Source organism: Triplophysa rosa, linkage group LG11, assembly GCF_024868665.1.
Source record: "Triplophysa rosa linkage group LG11, Trosa_1v2, whole genome shotgun sequence".
NCBI lineage: Eukaryota > Metazoa > Chordata > Actinopteri > Cypriniformes > Nemacheilidae > Triplophysa > Triplophysa rosa.
This window is the reverse complement of record NC_079900.1, coordinates 16,966,490-16,992,605: the sequence shown is the minus strand read 5'-3', so window position 1 is coordinate 16,992,605 and position 26,116 is coordinate 16,966,490. Positions and strand designations below refer to the sequence as shown.

The 26,116-nt window shown below is 39.4% G+C and overlaps 1 protein-coding gene across 1 annotated transcript in view; it reads right to left on the bottom strand.

Moving 5' to 3' along the window:
• gna12a (guanine nucleotide binding protein (G protein) alpha 12a) overlaps positions 1 to 26,116 on the bottom strand; it is a 41,630-nt gene that overhangs the window by 10,807 nt on the left and 4,707 nt on the right. The window contains exon 2 of the mRNA XM_057346203.1: positions 8,242 to 8,457. Within this exon, the coding sequence (XP_057202186.1) occupies positions 8,242 to 8,457 (216 nt within the window). The remainder of the gene's footprint in view (positions 1 to 8,241; positions 8,458 to 26,116) is intronic.

Genomic DNA, 26,116 nt, shown 5'->3' with positions numbered 1-26,116 from the left:
ATATCGCAGTAGTTTGCAGTAACTGAATCATTTGAAAAATTCTACAAGTTATGTATAGACCACTTTGGATGACGTAAACAACGCTGAGACAGAAAAACTTCCCGTTTCAGTATTTTAACACTACACAATGTTTGAACAAAAAACAACTAACAGAACATTTTTAACCGAATCAAAATGTTAAACGAAGTTTTAATTACATATGTGAGATTTAAATAAATAAATAAAACTGAAACCGGAAGTGCTTTTTGACCAGTGTTTACATCTTGCAAAGTGGTCTATAGTCAAAGTTTTAGGTTGATGCAAATAACAGAGAGACTATGTCTTATGTGTGGAATATGATTAATAATAAAAGATAATGTGAAATATGTATGTTGGTTATATAATTTTTTTAGTTTTTAAATTTTACAAACTTGAACCATTATTGTATTGCATCGTATATCACATTTCAGCCCTATTGGTTACACAGGTATAATTTTAAAATTATTTTCAATAAAATTTAAATTGATTTTAGAAAAATATATATCGTATCACTACCGAACATGGCATTATTAAGATGCTATAGTATCGCATATCGCATTTTTCTTCAATATCGCACAGCCCTAGTTAGAATTGTGATTTCAATTCTTACTACAGTATACTGCAATGCAAAATAGTTTTAGTTCTCATTAATGACAATTTGCTTAGGGAGAAGTAACTAACTATCATAAAAACCACAAAACAAAACTTTTAATGGTTCTGAAACAGGGTTCAGATGTCGCTGGAAAACAGTTTGCCTCAGAAGAACAGGACTGTAGAGAGTGAGCATCAAAGCACAGACTGCCATCAAAAACACAGTACATGTTTATTTGGACAAGATGTAGCATGTTACATAACAGCTACCCAAATATAGTCAAATATACATGTGTATTTTCATCTCAATTCCCCGTGCTCTAAACAGAGGAAATATTACAATTGCTTCAAAGCTATTTTATAGATTGCAAGAATCCGGCAGATGAATGAGAACAGTTAAGGCCTAAAAGCAGCAAAATGTCATGAAGCCATTTAGTAGCAAAGCTATTTATCTAATGTCTACATCTGCCTCATTACACGCTTTTCAATGCTCTCAGTATATAAGTAAAAAACTGAGGAATTAATAAAATGTTTTTTTGGGAAGCAATCTCTACAAATATCCCGGCCAAGATCCACAAAACATCTGGTCAGCCTGCCTTCATCAATCTCGCCACTACCGATTAACTGCCGTAATTAACCGGAACTCTCTATGAACCATGAATGACATTGTGTCTGGATTTCCTCCATTTATTCACTTCTCATACATTTCAGCCCGGGCTCAGCTATCAATGCCCCAGCCCGGTGACTACATCCCAGCTGTGTGAATAGGTCTAGCTATGTTCCGGGGTGGAGCGTGTTCCCCATTGACCGGGAGGCAACTGTGCAACAATGGGGCATTATTTACTCCGGCCGCAGCCAAAGGCGCGGTGGGGATTTAGCTAGAAAAATCTCCCAAAGCTCAGCACTCTGCTCTGCCCGCTTATTACACACGCTCTCAGATGGATCTTCTTTAATTACAGAGTGCGTATAAACCAGGCATCTATTGACTAAGCATACTCCGCTCCAGCGGCCAGAAACACTCAGCAATAATCGTAGCCACATCCACTGGAGGAAAAAGCCGGATTGGTTTAATAAGATTTGGAAAGACATAAGTGTTAAGTCTTGGAAGCTGGTGGTACAAATTAAACAGTAACAACATCTAAACGTAGGTTAGGTTGATTAAGAAACTTTTTACAGTTGGAGTAAAACTTTTACCATAAATGTATTAAGCATATTTAAGTATTACGTTAAAGGTGGGGTGCTAGAGTGTTTCATGCATTCTGACTTCTTTACAATGTTAAACGTGCTGGCTTCTCATGCTTGACATGGTACAAGTGCTAAAAGATGCTGGACATTAACCGCACGCGGTAAGTGAAACCGAGTCATATGTCTGTGTTTTTTTGGCAATGGGTGAGCACGTGCTTTTATATAAATTAATTTTTATCAATTTTTACATTTTAAAATGAAATATTTTTATTTAAATGGATATTTCACTACCAAATCAAAATTTACCCAAGTTTTACTCACCTTCAAGGCATGCTAACTGAATATGGTTTTCTTCTGGAAGAATAATCCAGTCAGAGCTATAATTAGACGTATCATTTTGCTTCCAAGAAGTAGAATGGTCCGTCATCTCTCGAATGCGCGTGAACCAGAGGCTTGTTCTTCCGATGACGAACGCTGCATTTTTCGTTTTCAGCCAACAGGATAGCATCTACTCTGGCGGGAGATTTCGTCACCGTCATTTGCTGGAAGAACAAGCCTCTGGTGCACGCGCATTCGTGAGTTGACGGAAGCTAGACATCAACGTTAATAGTGCTGTCAATATGGATATTTCTCTTAAACAAACGCATGGATTCTCTTCAGAAGACCTTTGTTAAGACCACAGAGTCGTGTCGAGCAGTTCTTTGCTCGATGGATGCGCTTTTTGGAGCTTCAAAAAATCAACACCCGTTCACTCCCATTCTACTGCTTGGAAGCAAAATGATACATGGCATTATAACTCTGACTGGAATATTCTTCCAGAAGAAAACTATATTCAGTTAGGATACCTTGAGGATGAGTAAAACATGGGGAAATTTTGATTTGGTAGTGAAATATCCCTTTAAAATAAATGTTTTTTTGGGGGGTGAAATATGTCTATTTGTCATTTCTTTGTGGGCTTCAGCATACCAGTTTTTGACAGAACTGGATTTGCATTGGCTTCTGGTTGTGTTTTGTTGACGTCTAGGCTATCTGTGGTATTGGGGAGGTGGACCGGTCCCTGGAGATCTCCACAGCAACTGCTCTGGAATGTGATTTGTACTGCTTATCTCCAGCTCTTCTGTGGACGGCTTATGTTCTGCTATAAGCCATCGCTCCAGACCCGTTCAGTAAACAAATACGCCCTTCCACTGAATGAATTCACTTTATATATTTTGGATTGCATAGGACGATCAAACAATTCAAATGGAACCCGCATTCAAGACTGAAAAATGGATAAAGCAGACCCAGGCCTGGTGTGAACACCAGGAGACATCATAAACTAGATTAGCCTTAAAACTGTTGTTTCTGGGTAACAACACACAGCATAGTTGCTCGGTCAGCTGGGAGATGGCCAGGAATCGTGTCTGACAGTTATGGTAGACATGTGGTTAGGGGAAGTTCAGCAGCACCCATCCTATTCTCAGCCGTGAGGAATTTAAGACACATCCCAGGACATCAATCTCCCTATGGAATGTTGAATGCCGCCTAGCTTTCGGGCAGCGAGGTATCTTTCCTGGGTCACTCGACTGAAATTTAAGTGGGGTGGGATTATAAAACGTGAAAAATATCTTCATTTGGCTCATTCTGGTGTACATGAGATCTTCACTCCTGGAATGTTAGAGTACATTTAGAGATGTTTTGTTTGGACAATTTATAAGTTACAAAAGTGATGTCTGTAGGGCATGTTTGTGCAGTATTTGCTTTTAATGCTCCCTTAAAGTGAGAGTTCACCCAAAAATGAAAGTTCTTTCATCATTTACATACCCTCTTAAACCTGTATGACTTTCTTTCTTCTGTAGAACACATAAGATGATATTTTGAAGACAGTTGGTAACCGAACAGCACTGGCACCCATTCACTTCTATTGTATGGACACAAAACCAATGCAAGTGAATGGATGCCGTTAGCAACATTCTTCAAAATATCTTTGTGTTCTGCGAAAGAAAGTCAAGCAGTTTTATAATGACAAGAGGGTGAGTACATGATGAGAATTTTTTTGGGGCGTATTTTTATTTTACATTATTAAACCATCAATTATGAAGTGTATGGTACAATACAGAAGAAAAACATCATGTTTAAGGTATTATTCAAATAAATATTTGGCAAAAAGGCAAACTACAGCATATCAGGGAATATGGGAATTTTCTAATAGGAAAAAAACAAAACAAAAAGCTCACAGGAAGTCAAGCATACTGTACAATGAATTCGTTTTGTCTGTTAATAATATTTGGATGTTTTTGACTACAGCAGTCATTCTCCTGTGCCGTGACTCATGTGTTGTGTTTACTTTTTGCCTAGCCTCCTTAAATTCCTCCCAAAGCTGAGCTGTAGTTTGCACTCTAAGAACTATGCAACATGCAACTGTGCAACTATTCAACAGTTTTAAAAAACAAAAGGTTTTATATATCTTCAATAATATATTTGAATAAAAAACTACGACATCAATTTGTCTAAGCTGGACATGTGCTACAGCTCAAAGCCACAGTGTAAATACAGCACTGTCAGTTTGGGAAGGTTCTATGTGTAAGTGAAGACCCCTCCCTGTTTTGTACACTCTTACAAAGAGACAGCATTACTCCTTGTAGACACTTTTATTGGCAAAAGCCCAGCGAGTATCTCTGTCTTGGCTTAGCTGTAATACTATTGAGCTTTTGCTTGCGAAACTGACTCTGGAAAAGATTTCTTCAGACAGGTGCTACAAAATGATCTAATCCTGACTGCAGTCAGATTTTCATTTTCATTATTAAACAAAGAGTTTAAAGGTACAGAAATAATCTGGATTAAGCCAAATCCTTCTTCTTACACTTATGACTAAATTCCATAGTTCTTACAAAGATTAATCAATCTTGACAGTTTATATACATAAAAGTGGCCTACCAGTAACCCTTTTTTTTAAAAGCCAAAAAAATGTGTATTTAAAGGTTATGGTGTGTTTGTCAGAAAGGAATTTACGATGGCTCTGACTCAACTAAAATGAAGCTGCATTGCACGGATAGATCTGCTTGATCGTCCGGCCCATGGCTGAGAGCCAGTGTGTGGTTTCTTAGGGGGAAGCAGTGTCAACATTTAACAAACAAGCGTTACAGACTTCCTGTCCACGAACTCTCTACAGCCTTCCAGCAAAGCAACGTTTGTGTCCAATCACAATATGACCAGCGTCCCATTCTCGCTAACAGCCAGTCTTATGATTCTGGCAGCCAAACTGATAATGGATCGAGTCCATTATTTTAATAGTCTCACACACATTAAATACTATTTTCTTTTAAATGTACCTCATAATACCAGGGAAACTATCCTTTATCATATCAGTGAACCAGTAAAAAATTATTTATAACAATTTATCATGATTCAGATGAGTCTCATTCTGTCTTATGACTCATTCAAATGCAATTCTAAGAAACTCAATACGATCACATTTATTTACATTTACATTTAGTCATTTAGCAGACGCTTTTATCCAAAGCCACTTACAGATGAGGGAAACAATGGAAGCAATTGGAACAACATAAGGACAACAAAAAGCATAAGTGCAATAAAAGAAAACTGGTCTCATATAGCCTACCACAGTATACAGAGCTAAGTTTTTTTTTGAAAGAGTAGAAAAGAAATAGAAGTCAGAACTGATCAGTCAGGTGTTGACAGAAGAGATGTGTTTTCAGACGGTTCTTAAAGATGGCCACAGAATCTGCTGATCTTGTAGCAGCGGGCAGATCATTCCACAAATGTGGAACCGATCCCGAGAAGGTACGTGAGAGAGATTTTTTACCTTTTTGGGATGGCACCACAAGACGTCGTTCGTTTGCAGAGCATAGGGATCTGGCGGGTATATAAGTCTGCATTAGAGAGTGAAGGTAAGGGAGTGCCAAATCAGTGGTGGTCTTGTAGGCCAGGAGCAGAGTCTTGAATTTGATTCGAGCAACTATAGGGAGCCAATGTAACTTAGTGAAGAGAGTTCATTGAAGACCACTCTTGCCGCTGCATTCTGGATCATCTGTAGAGGTTTGATTGTGCAAGCTGGAAGTCCAGCCAGTAGCGCATTGCAGTAGTCCAGTCTGGACAGAACAAGAGCCTGGACTAGGACTTGCGTAGCATGCTCGGATAGGAAAGGTCTAATTTTCCTAATATTGTAGAGGATGAATCTACAGGACCGGGTGGTGCTGGCAACCTGATCAGTGAAGTTAAGCTGATCGTCAATCACCACTCCCAGGTTTCTAGCCGTTCTGGAAGATGTGATGGTTGATGAGCCTAGTTGAATGGAGAAGTTGTGATGACTCGGTGTGTCGGCTGGGAGTACAAGCACTTCAGCAAGGTTCAGCTGCAGGTGATGGTCGTTCATCCAGAGCGAGATGTCGGCTAGGCATGCTGAAATGCGTGCAGAGACAGTCGGATCGTCAGGCTGAAATGACATGTGGAGTTGTATATCATCCGCATAACAGTGATAGGAAAAGCCATGTTTCCGAATGACAGAGCCTAGGGATGTCATGTATATAGAAAATAGCAACGGACCAAGCACTGAGCCCTGAGGCTCCCCTGTGTCGAGGTGTTGGGACTCAGAGACCTCTCCTCTCCAGGATACTCTAAATGACCAACCTGTGAGGTAAGACCTGAACCATTGTAGCACCACTCCAGAGACACCCATAGCCTTGAGGGTCGACAGGAGTATGTGGTGGTTAACAGTGTCAAATTTATCACATTGATGCGGATTTCTGACATGAATTTAGGGTTGCACACTGACAAAAAGCTTGTTTCTCATGGTCAATGCAAGTGCTCTTCTCTGATGAGAGATGATACTATTTCAAAGATGGTTTGTTGGATCTAGAAATAAAGTCTTGTCTCATTAACACGTACAACTTCGAGTTGACAAATCAAGAATATGTCTTATATTAGTCATTTCTGTAAGGGGAAAAGGCACATCATTTATTAAACAGACGCGTTTTTGTTTTGGGATAGAAACAAAGAGAATGTGAAGGACAGAGCTAATGCATTAGACTCAATGTGGAGAATATGACAGGGCAAGCACTGTAATGCCCTCCCACACACAGTCTTCTGAATGGACTTACAAACAAGCAGGCCTTCACAGCACAGAGAGAAACAAAAGAGACCGACCAAGAGGGGCACAAACCCCATGGTCCAGACGCCCAGTTTAACGTAATGACCCTCAGAGGGTCAGTGAGCTCATGTCACGGATCGAAAAGAAAAACAGATGGGTCAAACTTCACAGACGTCACGCATGCATCATTAACGCAAAACATGAGGATAACAACTAACTGCAGGAATACATTAAAAACGGAGTAGTATAAGCATTTACCATAAAAATCCAAATTGAGTGATGTTTCTTAGAATTGTACCTTAATTAACTTAATTTAAATATATGATGGTGGTGGTTTTGTCCACATTACAAGTAAATTACAAGTAAATCGTTTTTTTTTTATGAAGATGTCCTAAAAACAATACAGTCTGTGTCTCATCACAGCAATGATCGGTATGTCAGCGAGCCGACTGATGATGTAAACACAAAAGCAGGGGGGTTTTGGGCAGAGCTCTGTCCACAGATGAATAAATCACATCAGAGCCAAAGACAAAAATCTGATAATTTCACAGATTACAGCTGTCTGCTCTCAGCCTTTGAAATTAATAGGACAGCAACCAAAGTTCAGGAACAGGGGCGGAGTTTGTCTTTTTGGTATGTGGGAGCAAGTTAAAAATCCTAGACCGAGTCCAAATCATATCACTGAACAATTAAGGTGTATATTCCAAAACGTTGTCTGCTTGGATGGCTGTAGGTATGCATATAAAACTGGAGAAGTCAATTTCTTTCTGCACACAAAAGGGAAATCTATGCCATTTCCTCACAGGTTTCCTCGCTGTCTATCCTGTCCCCTATCCTGCTCCACTGACCTAGATCTACAGAACTCTTCACGTCTTAAAAATTCATAAATATCTAGAGGTGTAGTGACAGAGACATGCATGTTAATGGCATCTCTGCACTGCGCAGTCAGAGATATTCGAGTTTGAGATTCCTGTGCGCACCCTTCTGAACTCTTTAAAGTCCTGTGGCAACATACACCCTGAGCTGAGACACATAAATAAGTCATGCTTCCTCTGCTTTTCTGCACTCAGCAGGTTTAAATTGAATTTGATAGTTAGTCCAATAATTTCCATCTTCCTGACATATTATTGTACCCTCTTGCACTTTTCTCTGGAAAAAGAAAGTACATTTGCTCCGACATGCAATGGAAGATCATAAATGATATGAAGCACTCAACTGTACATGGGTAGCAGTACAATAGATTCTCAGTTAAGCATTTGAAGTAATTGTCCATGTGAATAATAGATTGTTTGTCGTCCCGTAAAGAGTGTTATCCAAAAGGTACAGGTTCTCAGGAAATGTGCTATGACTGCACTCACCAGCTGAAACTCGCTCCGTCTTCCATAAGCTTCCTGGATGCCGCTATCGTTCCACAGGGCCTGCAGGGCAGGTACGTACAGCTGAAAGGTGCAGGGTTCAACAGGCATGCCCGCTTTGTTTTCGAAGGACATGACAAACATGCCATGCTTCTCATTCTCCGAGTTCTGCCAGCAAACGCCAAGCTTATCTCTGGCATCCACGAGCACCCGCATCCCCTTTGAGAAAGAGGAGATAGAGATGAAGATAGAGATAAGTGGCACTGAAAAAAAAGTGATGCAACAGGGTCTTTTGGAACTGACAGGAAGTTTAATGAAATAACATGTCTTGATCAAAACAGTTACAAAGTGATGTGTAACAAGTTTCAAGTTTTTATTTACATAAACACGCAAGGACATGACATCACAACCATAAGCATATCTAGTGCTGTCACCACCAGTATCAGAAAGAAGTCATCCATAAATGACTGGTATTGAACCCCAGAGTTTTTCCACTATTCTATTAATCCCTCAATGGACAAAAATTACATCTTGGTTTAACTTTTTTTAATTATTTAAAAAATGTTCGTTTCAGAATCTAAAGTTAAGAAAATATTTGCTTGAAAGGTACAATAGCAATTTTCATGTAAACCTTAGATAAACAATATAATCATAACATGACATAATGACAAATAGTGTGAAAAATAGGATGCTACAAAAATTGAACATGGTCCCTTTAAAGGAACAGTTCACCCAAAAATGAAAATTCTGTCATCATTTACATACCCTCAAGTTGTTCCAACCCTGTATAAAGGTCTTTGTTCTGCTGAACACAAAGGAAGATTTTTGGAAGAATTTCAGTAACCAAACAGATCTCACCCCCCATTTACTGCCATAGTAGGGAAAATAAGTACTATGGGAGTCAATGAGGGATGAGATCTGTTTGGTTACTGACATTCTTCCAAATATCTTCCTTTGTGTTCAGCAGAACAAAGACATTTACACAGGTTTGGAACAATCTGAGGGATGACAGAATTTTCATTTTTGGCTGAACTATCCCTTTAAATACAATGTTAATTATTTAATGAGTTTTATCATCTAAGAGTTCTGATATGTGTCATTTAAAGTCTTTTAGCCTGTCAAAACTGAAATACTCAGCTCTGAAGCCAAGAACTGAAAGTCAAGCCCCAGAAAGCTCTGTTGAGGACAGCTAACCCACTGAAACTAAACTTCCGCCATGATCCTCATCGCTTCCAAGCATAACAAGTACACAATACCCTAAACAGAGCCTCTGGCACTAACCAGGAGGGATTGGCTCTGTGGAAGAGCAGGAATATCATAAGACATTCTGTAAAAGTAACAAGGCCATTGACTTCATTATCACTGCAGTACCATCAATTGAGGTAAATCCTCCCTGTAGTCAATTTACCCTCTTCCATTACCAGGGCAGTTTCAGTGAAGCACCTGTACCTGAGGGACAGGGGCGGTTCTAAGGTGAGTGGATATCTGGGCCTAGCCCAGAGACCTCCACATACAGGTACATCTAAAAAAATGTGAATATCATGAAAAAGGTCAATATTTTTTGTCACTCATTTCAGAAAGTGAAACCCATATATTATATACTGTAGATTCATTACACATACAGTGAAATATGTCAAGCCTTTATTTCTTGAAAATTTGATGATTATGAGTTACAGATAATGAAAACCCAAAATTCAGTGTCTCAGAAAATTAGAATATTACATAAGATCAATTAAAAAAGGACATTTAAAACAGAAATGTCAGGCTTCTAAAAAGTATGTTCATTTCTATGCACTCAATATTTGGTTGGGCCTCCTTTTGCATGAATTACTGCATCAATGTGGCGTGGCATGGAGGCAATCAGCCTGTGGCACTGCTCAGGTGTAATGGAAGCCCAGGTTGCTTTGATAGCGGCCTTCAGGTCATCTGCACTGTTGGGTCTGGTGTCTCTCATCTTCCTCTTGACAATACCCCATAGATTCTCTATGGGGTTCAGGTCAGGCGGGTTTGCTGGCCAATCAAGCACAGTACCACCATGGTCATTGAACCAGCTTTTGGTACCTTTGGCAGTGTGGGCAGGTGCCAAGTCCTGCTGGAAAATGAAATCAGCATCTCCATAAAGCTTGTCAGCAGAAGGAAGCATGAAGTGCTCTAAAATTTCCTGGTAGATGGCTGCGTTGACTGTGGACTTCAGGAAACACAGTGGACCAACACCAGCAGATGACATGGCAGCCCAAATCATCACTGACTGTGTGGAAACTTCACACTGGACTTCAAGCAACATGGATTCTGTGCCTCTCCACTCTTCCTCCAGACTCTGGGACCTTGATTTCCAAATGAAATGCAAAATTTACTTTCATCTGAAAAGAGGACTTTGGTCCACTGTGTTTTCTGAAGTCCACAGTCAACGTTGGCGTCAATGGTCCTGTGGTTAGTGAGCCGGTGTTGTGCCGAAAACAGACTCCGTGCAAAATTATCACTCCCCCATTCCCCACTAACATTAGGTGTTAGGATTAGGTGTGGGGGAGGAGTTAGGATTAGCCAATCCCCAGCAAAATCAATGAGGGGAGTCGTAATCTGGCGGGGAGTCCAAATACAGCACAACACCGGCACATGTAAACGTGCGCGCGCACAGCCTGTATTTCACGGCTCGTTTATACTCGCATGTGTGTCTTTGCTGACTGACGTGCATCTCTCATGTCCGCTGACTGCACGCGCGTGCACACGCATCATGTACTGTACAGACTGTAGTTCATCTCTCGCTGCTCCGTCTACATGGGGTATGTATGCTAACAGTGTTGCTAAACTCTGACACATTCTAAACTCACGTTGAAGTCCTTCACTGTGTGTAAAACAAACGTAAATTCCATTCAACCTGATTCCTTGTCTTTCGTTAAAACTGTGGTGATTTCACCTAGGTAAAATGACATTCAACACGACTTCTACTTGTTTTTAAAAATCCAAAATATAAAAAAATGAATAAATCAACCAATATATGTGATATCTGATTGAGTTCTTTACTAACACAAAACACTGCAAATACATATACATCTTTAGAGTAGAATTCACTCATAAGATTTTTAACTTTTTTATTGAAGTTGCAGCAAAAATCAACCCACTTCTTTTAATACAGACCCAAGATAAAGACAATTTATTTTACATTTCAGAAAAAATGAAATAAAGCAATGTTAGTTTCATAAACAGAAACAGATGAGAATAAAGTTGAAGTATTTTATTGTTATCTTAGACTTTTGTGAGATGAGTACAAAAATGAAAAAGGTCAATTAAGTGACATGTTTAGTTATATTTTATAATTTGTACTTCTTTTCAGTCACAGAGTTCTTCAACTTAAGAGTTGTTTGGGAAAGAGAAGATTCTGTAATTTAATGCAGCTTGGAGAACTGGATTTAGGGAAATTTGGGGAAATTGTAATGTTCAATCATTTATTCAATGAAAATAAAAAAAATGTGTATTGAAGAAAAGTTAATATGGTTTTATATACAGTATACTGTCAATTATAGTTTGTGGATAGAAAATCAGAATCGGCAAAAATTGGAATCGGCAGGTTTCACTTCTGAAAAATCGGAATCGGCAAAGAAAATTGCAATCGGTGCATCTCTACTAATAAGGCCTCTCTACTACCCTTAACCTCACCATACACTTTATTATAAACACCTGTTAGCCATTTTCAAATATTTTCTTCATTTTGTTGAAAATAAATGCCTGTGATGTGAATGTAGTTCGGCAAAAGGTGGATTCAATCTTGCGCTCATATGTAACGTCAGACTGCTTGTCATGCGTCTTACTCACTACACCACAGAAGCTGCTGGAAGAGTTGCGTTGTTTTTACACTCTAAATGTTTTTTTCCAAGAAGAAGGACCCACTCACATTTGACCATGGGTAGACACGCAAAAGACACTAAATGTAAACAGCCCCTAAGTGTACAAGTACAAGGCATGGCAATAAAACAGTCGGGGCTTTAATGAATACATTCAGGGCTTCAGCACCCTTAGCCCACCCCTAGCGCCGCCACTGCCAAGGGATCCTTTATTTTGTTATGAAATTAAAGATGGCATAGTACTCTAATTACTGTAGCATACGTTTGCCCAGGGCACATATTTGAGCGCTAGTATAGATGATTCATGTAATGGGACTCTGAACATCCGGCTGTTTTTGCAGTGTAGGGGTTGGGGGAGGCAACCAGACTAACAAGACTCTACCACATTCATTTCCTGACACTGTCTTTCTATTTCATTGGATTTACAATGCATCCGTCTATTGAGTACAGGGATGAACTAAAGGTCTAAAGGAGCCATCGTGCCTAGTCCACTAACCTAGTCGTGATGAAAATGCATTAAACAGACTCTACACTACAACATATATGATGTACAAGTAAGCTGAGAGTTGTCCCAGTACTGGCATTAGCACCATTACTGTTCACTGAGGGAAAAAAACACACATCAGCTTTCCCATATCCTAAGCACAAGCACCACTCTTCTGAACGATGGTAACCACAAAACTAAAATATACAAACATACAAATCTATTCTAAATCTTAAAGACAACTGAACAATAAACACTATCAAGTCTTTCATTTTATTGTAAAGCACATAAAATAGCACTTTTTCACAAACATGACTCTCCTAATGGCTTGTCCACACTGGGAGATAATTGCGTGCGTTTATCGTCGTCATTTAATGCTTAGTGACTAAACAAAGGGCACCAATGTTAGCGTGCACACCACCGTGCAAAATGGCAGGCGTAAAAGCGTAATTTAAAAAAAAAACGCCTCGGGCTTGTTTTTTGGTATGACGCACCGCGTTAAAAACTGGCCGACCAATGAGATTGGCGCTTTTGTTCACGTGCCTGGAGCTGCTGAAGTTACAGTAAAACATGACTTAGTGGCGCTCAAGTAGACATGTGCCCGGTTAACCGCGGTTACCACCAAATCCTGCTGAAACCGAGCTGGTTGCGATTATTTTATTGATGCGTAGCTTGTCCGTGAAGCACGGCTCTGGGATCAGTAGAAATGCTGCTCGATCTAAAAGCAGTGCGAGTTTGAGTCGCTTATAACGTGCATTTGAAAAAGCAACACCCGTCAAACATGATCATTATAAATATACTTTATTATCATAAAAATACCTGAGGAGGCTTGAGGATCGGTGATAAAAACATGTCCTTAGGCATTTCCTACTACTACGTGTGTTATGGTAATCTTCTGCAGTGCGTATTTGGAGTTTCTGCACGAGAGCGCCCTCTGGCTTTCGGATGCAGCAGCATTTTACCGTACTTCACTCACAAGTTGTGCATATGTCTACGCTCAAGCACAAAAAGGTCTTGCCGAGCACACATTGAGGAAGAGGAAGCAAGATGAATTCTTCTTCTATGTGACAAGCGAGTGTCAGAAGCATAAAGTTGCGCAGCGCCCTTTTGTGTACCGGGGTTTCTCCGTTTTTCATTAAGTGCCATCTATGTCAGGGAGTGAATTTGCAAGTTCACTCGGCTCATCGCCAATGAAAATCGTTTGGGTATGAACGTTGAAAAACGCTGGCGATAAGCGCGTGCGATTATCATCCCAGTGTTGACAAGCCTTAATGCTGTCGCATGCAAAGCATGCTGGGAACTCTAAATTCACTGCTCAGTTAGTGAAATTAACTAAAAGAATTCATGCAGTCCCACCACAAAATAATTAAGCAAAGATCCTTTATACAAGTTTAAGTGGGTTGAACATGATCAAATTAAGTTGCATTCACTCAATACTTTGTGCATTTAGAATTCCAAGATATTTTGTATCATTTTATCTTAATTTTGGTAAAAAAAAAAAAAACAAGAATTTCATGAAATTACTACGACACAGAATCATTTTTTTTGCAGTGTAGCCATCAAACAGTTGAGAAATGTAAATAGTTGTTGGGGCCTTCCTGCTGATTGTCTTTAATGTTCTGGTCCAGAACTGTCAACCACCCCTCAGGGTACTTTATTAAAGGGCCAACTTCATTATTTCTCTCTTCTCTCCTCCTGCCTTTATTTGTTTCCAAGAGTCAGCCCTCAATCCCAAAACAAACCCACCCACTTCTGACCTTTCACCCACTTCTATCTGCCACTATCTGAGTAGACGTATCCCCCTGTCCTCCTTGGCTGGATCAATTGACACAGTCATGGCGAGAAGAGAGAGAAAGCAGCGAGGTTGCTTTATCGCAGCAAAGAGGTCAGTTACAGGGCTTCCAATCTCTTCCTGAGTTGTGGCAACGTATCAAAAATCGCTCCAAAAACCACCAAAACTGCAAGCGAGGTTCCTAGTGTTTCTGAAAAGCCTCCTGAAAAACAAGCCTTTGGTGTTTGTTTTCAATGGCATCTACTAAACTCGACTTTTGGGCTGGTGTTTTTGAAGACTTTAGTAAAGCCGCAGAAGACTTTTCCATGGGATGAAGTTCTAAAGCTCAACAGATAGCCTCTTTGTTGTTCTTCGCAAAGGGGGATTTCCCAAATGTCGGGTCACCGAAGAGCAAACACGATCACAGGGTCACTTGAGATACAAAGCTGACAGAAAATTGCAAATGCTGGCCCTCATCTGATAGGCATTAGACAGGCGATGTATGTAAAGCGCAGTTATGAGACCGGCGGTGGTAAAGGCAGAGCTTTGATTCTGCAGCATAAGTAGATGCGGGGAGCGATCCACCCACCACTGAGCAGCCACAGCTAAATCAGCAACAACTCCTTAGCCATAAACAAGCGGCCTGTGAAGGAACCTCCCAAGACTCCGGTCACAGAGGAACTCTCAGATTTATCACACAGGAAGATGGACTTGATATACAGTATGCTTGCTCCCAGTGTCACCCTTCAGCCACTTCCTGTATCCTCCCCAGCAAACATCTTGCGAGCAGAGGACGCATGAATTTAATCCTTTCTGTCTGCAACTTATTTGGTTTGGTGCAACTGGTTGGTAACCTGCTCACTGTTTCCCCATAGACGAATGATGGACAAACACATTAGTTACTAAATACTAAAAGTATTATCTCAAGTATGTAGTAAACAGATGAAATGATTCACTGTCAACAGTGTTCCCTTGCACAAGAGAGGATGGAGATCAAGAGATCTTTAATAGATGAAAATCTTTAAGGTTCTGAGTGATGAACGAGGGGTACGAGAGGTGAGATCTTATCTGTGACCTGACACGCAATATCAGTTTCAGGTCACTCTTTAGATCACTCTCCCATCAAAAACAGATTTTTAAAGGGCCACCAAGGACTCACAAAAGTGACTGGATAGATAGCTACTGATCTAATACATTTCGACGTGATTTGCTCAATCTACTATAGATTAAAAAAACATAAGCCATTTTAAACCGAGGTGCATCAACTCTTATCTGATCTTATCTGATCTGACTTCCAACACATGTAAAGTAACAGGATTTTTTTTACATTTTGAAATAAAGACACAGAAAAATCAAACACAATATCAAAATCCGTTTGTCTGATTTCATGTTATCTTTAAAGGAAACATTAATAGTAAAAAAAACTTTCAGCACCCTTTCCAGTTCATCTCCACAAATTATGTCATTATACCCAAAATGCATACTGTAAGGATCTGTAAGGTGTTGACTATCTCTTGGACCTTGGCTTCTGCAAGTGTCTGAAAACAAGATAACACTATCCTTAAAACAACCAATAATTTGATCAGCATGTAGGCTAGGATTGGCTCACGCATCTGTTAACCTCTGGGACTGTTTGTTCAACTATTTTCTTCAGTTTGGGAAAAGTCTGGACTGTAGTTGCTCCTTAGTGGTATCAGTGAAACAAACATCACTGGTCCTGTCATCATCCTAAAGCCTTCAGAGGGATGGACTGAACCTGCTGGGTGATGACAAATGGTCAGGGGGGAGATGATGGGACAACTGAATGGTCATTGTTTGGGGCATTCGCTGTCTGTAAGGAGAGGCATTTCCGCCTGCTCTGAGTACTGTGCGATACCAAGAGTCCACAGAGACTGCCATTGTGAAGATAATTCCAGTCTGACCTTGACAGAAACAAGGTCACCAGCCCAGTTTTCAATCTAGACTGTGGAATAAGAGTACATACAGTATATGACATACTTTCCCTTTACAAGCCATTTTCTAACACAAATGGCTTGTCAGCAATGACCAATGTTCATTTTTTACCCCAATTATTTGTTTTGCATTTGACAAAATACAACTAAAGCCGATGATTATAACCGATAACCGATGATTCAGACTGATATCTGCCAATGCCAATGTTGATTCTGAAGATTACATTAATTTTAACTTTCTAAATGTTATCAATTCATATAATGGCTATAATATTGAACATCAAACTGGTGATGTTTCTTAACATTTTCTATACACAGAGCACAAATCATTGCATTTTCCTGTTCTCTTTTGATTGACAGGATATATCGGCCCTGATCATCGGCTGTTTTTGAAATATCACGTGAAAAATACATGAAAAATACTGATACCGATTATTAGCCCATATATTGGTGCATCTCTAAATTTACATTAACAGACCATTACATTTTTTTAACTTACATGTGGTACACAACACATCAGATCATGTTACATGAGAGTAAACAGTTAAAAACATTTATGAGATCAGATTTAATGGCATCTAAATCTAACACACATCTGACCTAGATCTAAACACTCATCCAATTCTCCATTTAATTTGTGATTTTATCATTGTTATGTGACAAATATACTCCTGTAAAGTTGCTGAATGCATGGGAATTCTAAAACATAAGACACCATACGTACTACTACTGGAAAGTAACATCAAATGGAGATATTATATATATTTATTTTGCTGTTTATTTTGTTTATTTTCTTGAAGTGTTGAAGTACACATAGTGTGCACCACTATCCAAGCAAACCCACAGCAAATACATGTACTTACACAACCCACTGAGTTGAGCAGCACTACACTGTCTGGTGAGGTTTTAATATAAACACACGTTGGTTATGTCTACAAAAAATTAAACAGAAGGTTTAAATTGGGTTTTGTTTCTAATTATTACAAGGCTCATTTGAATGCTTGATTCTGATTGGCCAGTCGCGACATTCCAACAACCGCTCAAAACTAATAACACCCTGTAACCCGGATGCTGCAAATAATTTTGAGAGGGGCAGTTTAATATTACACAAAAATGAATTATAAATATGCCTTTTAATATCATATATGACATTATATTTACAAATGATTAAACCAATTTGCCTGTTCGACACGTTTTGAACATCTAAACTAAACGGCTTTTCCTTGCAGAAGGTCTGCATTCGGTAGAAATGAGCTAATAAAATATTTCAAATTCACATTTTATGTCCAGTTTTTTTACTCAAGTAGCCGTGTAATAAACGGGATAATGTACAAGCAGTTGGCTGCTATCGCGAAATAAGCCCTTATTTCTGCGATAACAACCGGCTGCCTGTACATTATCACTTACTTATACCATGGGGCTGTTGAATGCTTCAATCTGATTGGTTGACAAACGTTCTATGGTTATGCATTAACTTTCGGTAAATGCACACCTATTGTCAGGGTCCTGTCCTTCCTATTCAGAGTTTTCGTGTCTTGTGGACAGGGTCGTGACAGTACCATGTCTTGTGTGTGTGTTTCGTCTTGTGTGGAGATACGTGGCGGTTTGTTTTGACATTTCGCCGCTTGTCCTCCTGTCTTCTGTTTAGCTCCGCCCCCTTGTTTCTCCGTTAGTGTTTCATCTCCCTCACCTGTCCTTCACCGTCCCTGTGTAATTATCCCTCGTTAATGTTTCCTTTTTTAATATCTCAGTTCCCTTTGTCCCTCGTCTTTGCATTGTTCCTTGTTCCTTGTTCTCCAGTATTTGTTTGCCTCACCTTACCTTGCCCTCGTGTTCCAGATCCCTTATTCCTGTTTGCTGTGGACTTTCCTTTTTTCGTGTTGGACTTATTATTTTGGATTTATTCATCATGTTTGTTTTATCCCCCTTGCGGGAAGTATTTTAGTTTATTTACTTGTTTTGTTTGTGACCGTTTTCCCCATTGTGGGTTTTTTGTTCCTATTTGTTATTAAAAGTTTATTATTTAACCCTTCACCTGCCTGCGCTTGGGTTCTGTCCCCGTACCGTGACACCTATGAAGTAGTGATGGGAAGTCCGGCTCTTTTCTGCGAACCGGTTCTTTCGGACAGTTCATTTCAATGAACCGGTTCAAAAGACCGGTTCACAGATTCTCTTACGCTCTGACGTAATGACGTCACTCGCCCTGACGAAACGCGTCAAGTCTCGACTGGCTGGGATGAAAATACACTCGGCATATTCAAATATGAACCAAAACCAGTAATCATAACTTCTGTCAGTTAACACATCACGTCATGATCTGACACGTTTCTTACATATACGTTTTGCAACTAAAGCACCCAAATAGGCACAATGAAGTGCAGCAAACTATGACATTTTAAGTCTTAAAGATAAAAAGTGAATAATTAATCTTCATCAGCATTTTACAGAAACTATATGGTTCACGTGCGCTCGTAACATTAGCACAGCATCAGTTGTCCACACTGTTCTGTAGCCTCACGGTGAATCACGCATGCTCACTATCATTAGCTCATCGGTTCTCACTCACGACCGACTCGGACGTGTCCGAAAGAGGCGGCTCTTCGGTTCATGTACTGCTGAATCGAAATCTGTTGCAACCGGCTCTTGACTCGAGAAAGAGAACCGCTCTAGCAGTGGCATGAACGTAAACGGCGCTGCAGATTGGTTTACTTACAGTGATAAGGCAGTAATAAAGTCCTAAACATCTTTCCAATGTGTTTTATAGTATTCACACCTCTGTTTTATAAAAATATCTGACTTAGACGCTTTTTATCTGCTTTTAAAATAAACGCATGCGCAGTATCATCGGTTCTGAGTCGGACGTGTCTGAAAGAAGCGGCTCTTCGGTTCGTGAATCGAAAGCTGTTGCAACCGGTTCGTGTCAGAAGAAGCGATTCGCGAACCGCGGCAACCAGTTCGACGGCTCACAATCGGCTCTTCGGTTGACGGTTCGTGTACTACTGAATCGAAAGCTGTTGCAACCGGCTCTTGACTCGAGAACGAGAACCGCTCTAGCAGTGGCATGAACGTAAACGGCGCTGCAGATTGGTTTACTTACAGTGATAAGGCAGTAATAAAGTCCTAAACATCTTTCCAATGTGTTTTATAGCATCACACCTCTGTTTTATAAAAATATCTGACTTAAGCCCTATTCGCATGGGATTAGTATTACCTGGGGACCTCTGGTCATTTGTAATAATTGCAGAGATTGTCTGTGATCTTAATCCCGTGCGAATCGGCCATGTCTGTAATTTGTAAAGTAAAAATTCCCCCACAAATTACCTACCATATGTTGATGAACACGGAGGTCCTGTGATAATATTAGTCCAGTGCGAATCGGCATCTCTGTGATTTGGCGCACTCATATATCATTTTTCAAGGTTTATCCACCGTTTGCTAATAATGGAGGCTGTTTTGAAATTAATTTGGTTGCGGATTCATTTCCACACATTGTCAAAACTGTTGTTTTGACCAGGAGTCTTCCGTTTATTTATTTATCTTGGAAACGCTTGTAAAAGCACTTTTCACATAGAGATCCCAGAAAATACACGGAAAATGTGTCCGGTAATTTGTCCCGGGATCGTTAGATTTTGTTCATTCACACTGCCAGTGATTTTCTGGAATCTGTGCGTGCGTTCACACACATTCCGTGAAGATCCTGTAAAGACACATGCCGTAATATACTGCAAAGTTATGTAATGTGCATTTTTTTGGTCGTGAAATGAGGGTTGATAACTGTGAACGATACTTGTGTTTTTAGGTGGCTAAATAGCGCAGTTTGTTATTATTACTGCCTTCCTTTATTAATTAGGCCTATTTTATTTAGGCCTAATTAATAATCTCTTCTTTTGGTTATTATTCTGTAGCATGAATTGTTGCCTTTTGCAAATGACAAAGACGTCAATTTATTTATATTTTTATTGGTAAATGCAGAACAACGAAGAGGCACAAGAACGCAAGGTAGGCTATAGCCCAACGAGATTAAGCTAAATATAAGCTAAATATAAAATGTCATATGAAAACATATAAATGCAAATTGTTCAGTGCAAATTTACACAACCTTAATAAAAACGGAATCCTGCGAAGTTAAAATGAGCCAGTATTTTTGCAACATAGCCTAATGCAATACAAAAGGCACGGTATAATATTTTTTCAGTAATACAGTAAACAGTAAAATGTTGATGTACAACAATGTGAGTTTAAAAATAAGTTTATCGTTTTTTAAAACAAAGTTTGAGAAAAGTTTTTGAGCATTTAGATTTTGTAACCATTTCGGAATAAGATCACGCAGATCGAATGAAAAACCCGCTAATAGGACCTAAAGCATATTGCACATAATTCTATAAAAACCACAAATAAACACTAAGGTCGGTATATGATCATGATGTTTATAAATTATATTTATAATGTTTTTGTTGAGAAAAAAAAGCACATAAACGTTCAGGTGATAGTTTGGAGTTAGTCTGTTAACAAGCGGGTTTCCATCATTCTGGTTTTATTCGCATTTTGAAGTTTCGCATCAGAAACGAGTGATGGAAACACCAAATTTCGAATTAAAAACCTTTAATTCGCAAAAAGAAAACCTTTTACGCTCGCTTGAGGTGGTTTTTCATTTTTCGAAAAAGAGTTAATGCGAATAATGGGAGATGAAAACACATTTGCCGAATAAATTCCTCCAAAAAGTCACGTAACTGCACTATGAGACGGCGAAACCTGATTAACCAGAGTACTGATCTTGCATTTATTGTGTTTCGCAATCGTCTGCTTGCGCAAGTATTATTATATATGAAAATTATAATATTCAGTGGCTTCTCTTACTATTCTTACTGATATTTAGTGGCAGTTTATTAGGACAGTGACGGCTGACTAGTTGGATGGAAACGGATCTTATTCGCAAATGTTTTATGCGATATTTCCAATTTTGCACAGAAACACGCGGGCTTCTCCGCAGCACGAGTACGGAAGGTGCACGCAGCCGTTTTTAAGGTTGGTAAGCAATCAAGTTTATTGAAGCGCTGTGTATTTTCATGTTAATATTTTTGATAGAAGTAATTTCAAGTTTAAACAGCGTTTAGAAGCAGACAACTCTATTCTCGCATCTGACCTTATGTTTGGTGATTAGGACTCTTGCATTCATTCATGCTTAAGCTAAAGACAAATAGTAGTTTTTGATTTACAAACGAAAAAAAATAATCGCTTAACTATATATTTTTTCATAGCCAAATTATTTACGATTTATTATAGATGTGTGCCATCACTACATGGCTTTTACGGCATTGTTTCTGCCTTTTGTTCACACAGGGCGCTTTCCGGGACTGATCCCGTTAATGTTATAGGTCCCCTTTCCAGAATCATTTTTCGGATCTATCCGGGATGCATTTGCGTTCACACAGAAGGCACTCTGGCAATTTTTTGGCAATTTTCAGGGATCAGCAGGCTGTGTGAATGGGGATTTAACATTGTCAGCATTTGAGACCCGTGATCGCGCACCGGACAGAAGATCACCGCGATCGCGGGTCTCAAATGCTGACAGGTCATATATCATTAAACACCATACAACAATAGGCTATTCAAACTATATGCAAAGCCTTGCCATCACATCCAGGAAATAAGTCAGTAAATTTGAGTAAAATCACAGGCTTCACTTATCCCGTGCAAATGCGCTACATGATCACAAACAATCTCTGCAATTATTACAAATGACCAGAGGTCCCCAGGTAATACTAATCCCGTGCGAATAGGGCTTTAGACGCTTTTTATCTGCTTTTAAAATTAACGCATGCGCAGTATCAAGCGGCTCTTCGGTTCGTGAATCGAAAGCTGTTGCAACCGGTTCGTGTCAGAAGAAGCGATTCGCGAACCGGCAACCGGTTCGATGGTTCACAAATCGGACATGTCCGACAGAAACGGTTCTCGTGACTCTAGATTCTTCTAGTCTGCGAGAGCGATTCAAGGAATCCGCTTGCTTCTCGCACATGATGATTACGTCATGTTTAGATTTATATAATCTTGTTTAGAAATTAAATAAGATGTTCATGAAAACTCCATGGATTACTTATGAAACAAATAAATGATTAGTTTATTATTTTTACAAACAATTATTTTTAACCTTTACAATAATTAACATAAAAGCACAACTGCACAAACGTTTTCTGTAATGCATTTTAAGCAACATTAATATAAAGAATATGTTTGTACAAATATTTATGACCATTAAAAAGTGTGATCTGTGTTCAAATGTTTATGTTCATGTTGCAAATGTAGTTTCTTATATGTTGAACCAGTTGTCTGGTTGAACCGGTTCACAAATCGGACGTGTCCGAAAGACAGCTCTCGGTTGGTTCAGTGGTGATCCGAAAACTGTGGCAACCGATTCTTGATTCGAGAACGAGGATCGCTCTAGGCGGAGCGTTCGATAGAACACTCCACTGAACGCATTCTCACTATATCAGCTAGCTTAGCTATAACTTGAATAGCTTCTTCTTGAATAGCTGAAGATAGAAACAATACGAGGAACAAATAATTTATTATCACTGGCTTTTCTGTCACATTACCGCAAACACGCAGGTATGCGCACGATCTCTCGCTCTCTCACTCACTCACACACACACACACACACACACACACACACACACACACACACACACACACACACACACACACACACACACCACGTGGCTCAAGCTTCCGAGTCCGTTCACTCTAACGGAAATGAGATGCGCAAGAAAGTAGTCCTACCATCAACAGCATTTTAAATATGATAACATGAAAAACATTGTAATTAAACATTTGAACAATGTCCTGTGGTGTGGTAACCGTGGTATAAGCGGAATAATTGACTCCGGGCAGTTCAATTATTCGAGAGTTAATGGGGTGTGCATTACCTTTCGAATAATTGAACGGCCCGTCGTCAATTATTCCTTACATATCAAATCTGTGCATTAGACCTTGCAGTGTATATTTAAAGTGTCTTTCTTTGATACTACAAAAACGCGTTACATGTCCCACAGAGGTGTTTTCTGAGAGGGGTGAAAAGAAGCCATGGTGGAAACTAGAGCTGCACGAATCGATTAACCGTTAAAAGGCCGCGATCTCCATTCAAACACCCACACGATCTCATTAATGAAAATCAACGATTCTTGTGTCTAGTAACTTACACCTCCGACTAAAATCATAACGCTTCAATGTGTGCTGGTGCTGCCGCAGAAGCAGATAAATAATTATCATCATTAGGTATGTAACGACGTCACAAACAGTCTTTTCAACCACACACTATCATTATTTCTGTGTCAAATGATCACAGAAGTACTGGGATTAAAGAAGAGAGTTGCCAACTCACACGCATGGGACGCGTTTACAAGCTCTCACTCTGCCCAAATTAATGTCACACTAAATAACAGACCAACATATAAAGTAAATACAGCCTGGCAACAAAACTGCTCTTACGATTGTCTTTCAGGATTGTGTTACATTATTTTAATTATTATGCTTCACATTTTAACTAGACAGGTTTTCAAACGAAACTAACGATTGCAGTTTGTAGCGCGGACAAATCCGAGCGCGCGGTTATATCCGTCATTACGGTAAAACACGTCACGAGAGTGTGTGGCACTTATCACTGTATTTACACTAATAGAGAGGCTGCGCTATTAGAGCTTTTCATCAAGTTGCACAGCATTTCATGTTTTCAGGTTATTTTAAACTGTTTACAGGAGATTGTCAGTAGTACATGATCCGGGATGCCTGCACGATCCGTTCTGCGCATGTGCGTAATTACGTAGTAGAAAACGTCACGGTTTCCCTACACCAGGGGTCTTCAACTACTTTTCTTTGAAGGCCAGATTTCAAAAGTATAAATAGGATACGGGCCAGTTTTTTACACTATATTATATTTTATTTCTGTTATTTATTGCATTTTGTTCCTTTTATACAGTTTTTTTGCTGTTACTTTTAGATCATATATTAAAACATGCACACAGATATTGCATCCGGTATTTGTGCCTTTTTATGATATTTAATCAAAAGGGGTATTGTCTTTTTAATTTTATTTGACATTTGACATTCCTTGATGCGTTAACCCCAAAATAAAACTGCTATTAATTGACTCACCCCCAGTCCATCCAAGATGTGGGTAGCATTGTTTTTTCAAGAAGATATTTATGAATATTTTTGGTTGAAGTAATAAAAGTTAAATCAATGAAAGTCAAAAACGCTAATACATTCAGCACAAAAGTAATCCCTGCCCCTTGTGACGTTAAACTGGCGTCTTATAAAGCGAATCAATTGATCTGTGCAAATAACTGAATGTTATCGTTGCATCTTCGGGTGAATTCCAATCGCATTCATGTGCCCCGCGCACTTAGAAGGGAAGATCCTTTGTACTGCGAGTTCTGGAGGGAGATGAACAGCAGTTTTTTGTAAATTTTGCCGTTTCAATCGTACACAGGTAATTAATGCTGTAATAAAAACAACACAGTTACAGTTTTCCCTTATCTGAGACAACCGTTCACGTGGTGTACCCTTCCTGCAGTTACTTTCAAGGGCACAAGACGCGTTTTGGTTAGCGACCAGTGCGCAAAACGACTGCTGTGGATTGCCGATTATAACGTTGCAAATAACATTACGTTTTTGGACAGAGCGATCAAATCGCTTTATAAGACGTCAGTTTGTCGTTATGAGCCGCGGGAATTACTTTTGTATTGAATGTAGCAGCGCTTTGGCATCTCAGGACGTGCATTTCTTAAAGCACACCGCTCTTAAAGTCTCTCCACTTATTTGAAATGTTAAGGCGGGCCAGATACGGATGATTGGCGGGCCGCATTTGGCCCGCGGGCCGCCAGTTGACTAGCCCTGCCCTACACTATTGGTATCACGCATGCGATGAAACACTTGACGGCCAGGCGGCACAACTGGCGGCATATATTTGTAGGCTACATTGTGTTTTTCATTTAACAGTTCACGGTGGGTCTATTTTGATGTTTTTAAATGTATCTTACGCTATGCATCACGATGTGTTTACGTGGTTGCCAATCCAAAATAATAAAGGAGTAACGATTTTGGTTACATGTGGAATAAAGTCTGAGTCTTTCTGTCACTGCAAACCTTCAGTTTCCTCCATACTCCCCTTTGCGATTCATTGCTGTATGGCATTAGGTCTACTTAACTTGCCGTGTTTCGATCTGAGGTCAGTAGTATTGTCAAAGACGGTTTATGTCATTTTTCTATTAAAAGCTTCTAATATTAGTTAACTTTAAATTGAGTAATTTTGTATTAGTATGGGTCTATATAGGCTAATATATCTATATATATAATCTAAATGAGGAAAATAATCCCTTCAATGGTGTTTACATAAAACAATAAGGAACATAATATGCATTTCTGCCTAGACTATCTACACTTACATGATTAGATTTCTATGACGTTTACATTTCAAGTTTTTGTATTTGTTTACATGTATTCATTTGGGATAACATCGGATATGCGATGTGGGAACATTTTGGGATAATACGGTCACGATTTGATATTTGACAGTTTGGCTGATATGTACAGGGTGGACAGAATTGTTGAAGGCAGGAGATGATTTGTTTAAAAGTGTGCGTCAATATCCTGAGAAAATAACCTTTTTCTGTATATCTTTTCCATATAAAGCAGAGTCCTTCCCCAGAGCCAAACCTCTGATCTGGCAGCACTGCTTTTGACCAAAATGTGGGTAAAATAACAAGACCAAGCATATGAACATTTATAATTTCAGTTTCCCATTAAATGAACGAGCATTATAGTAAGCCAAAATAGA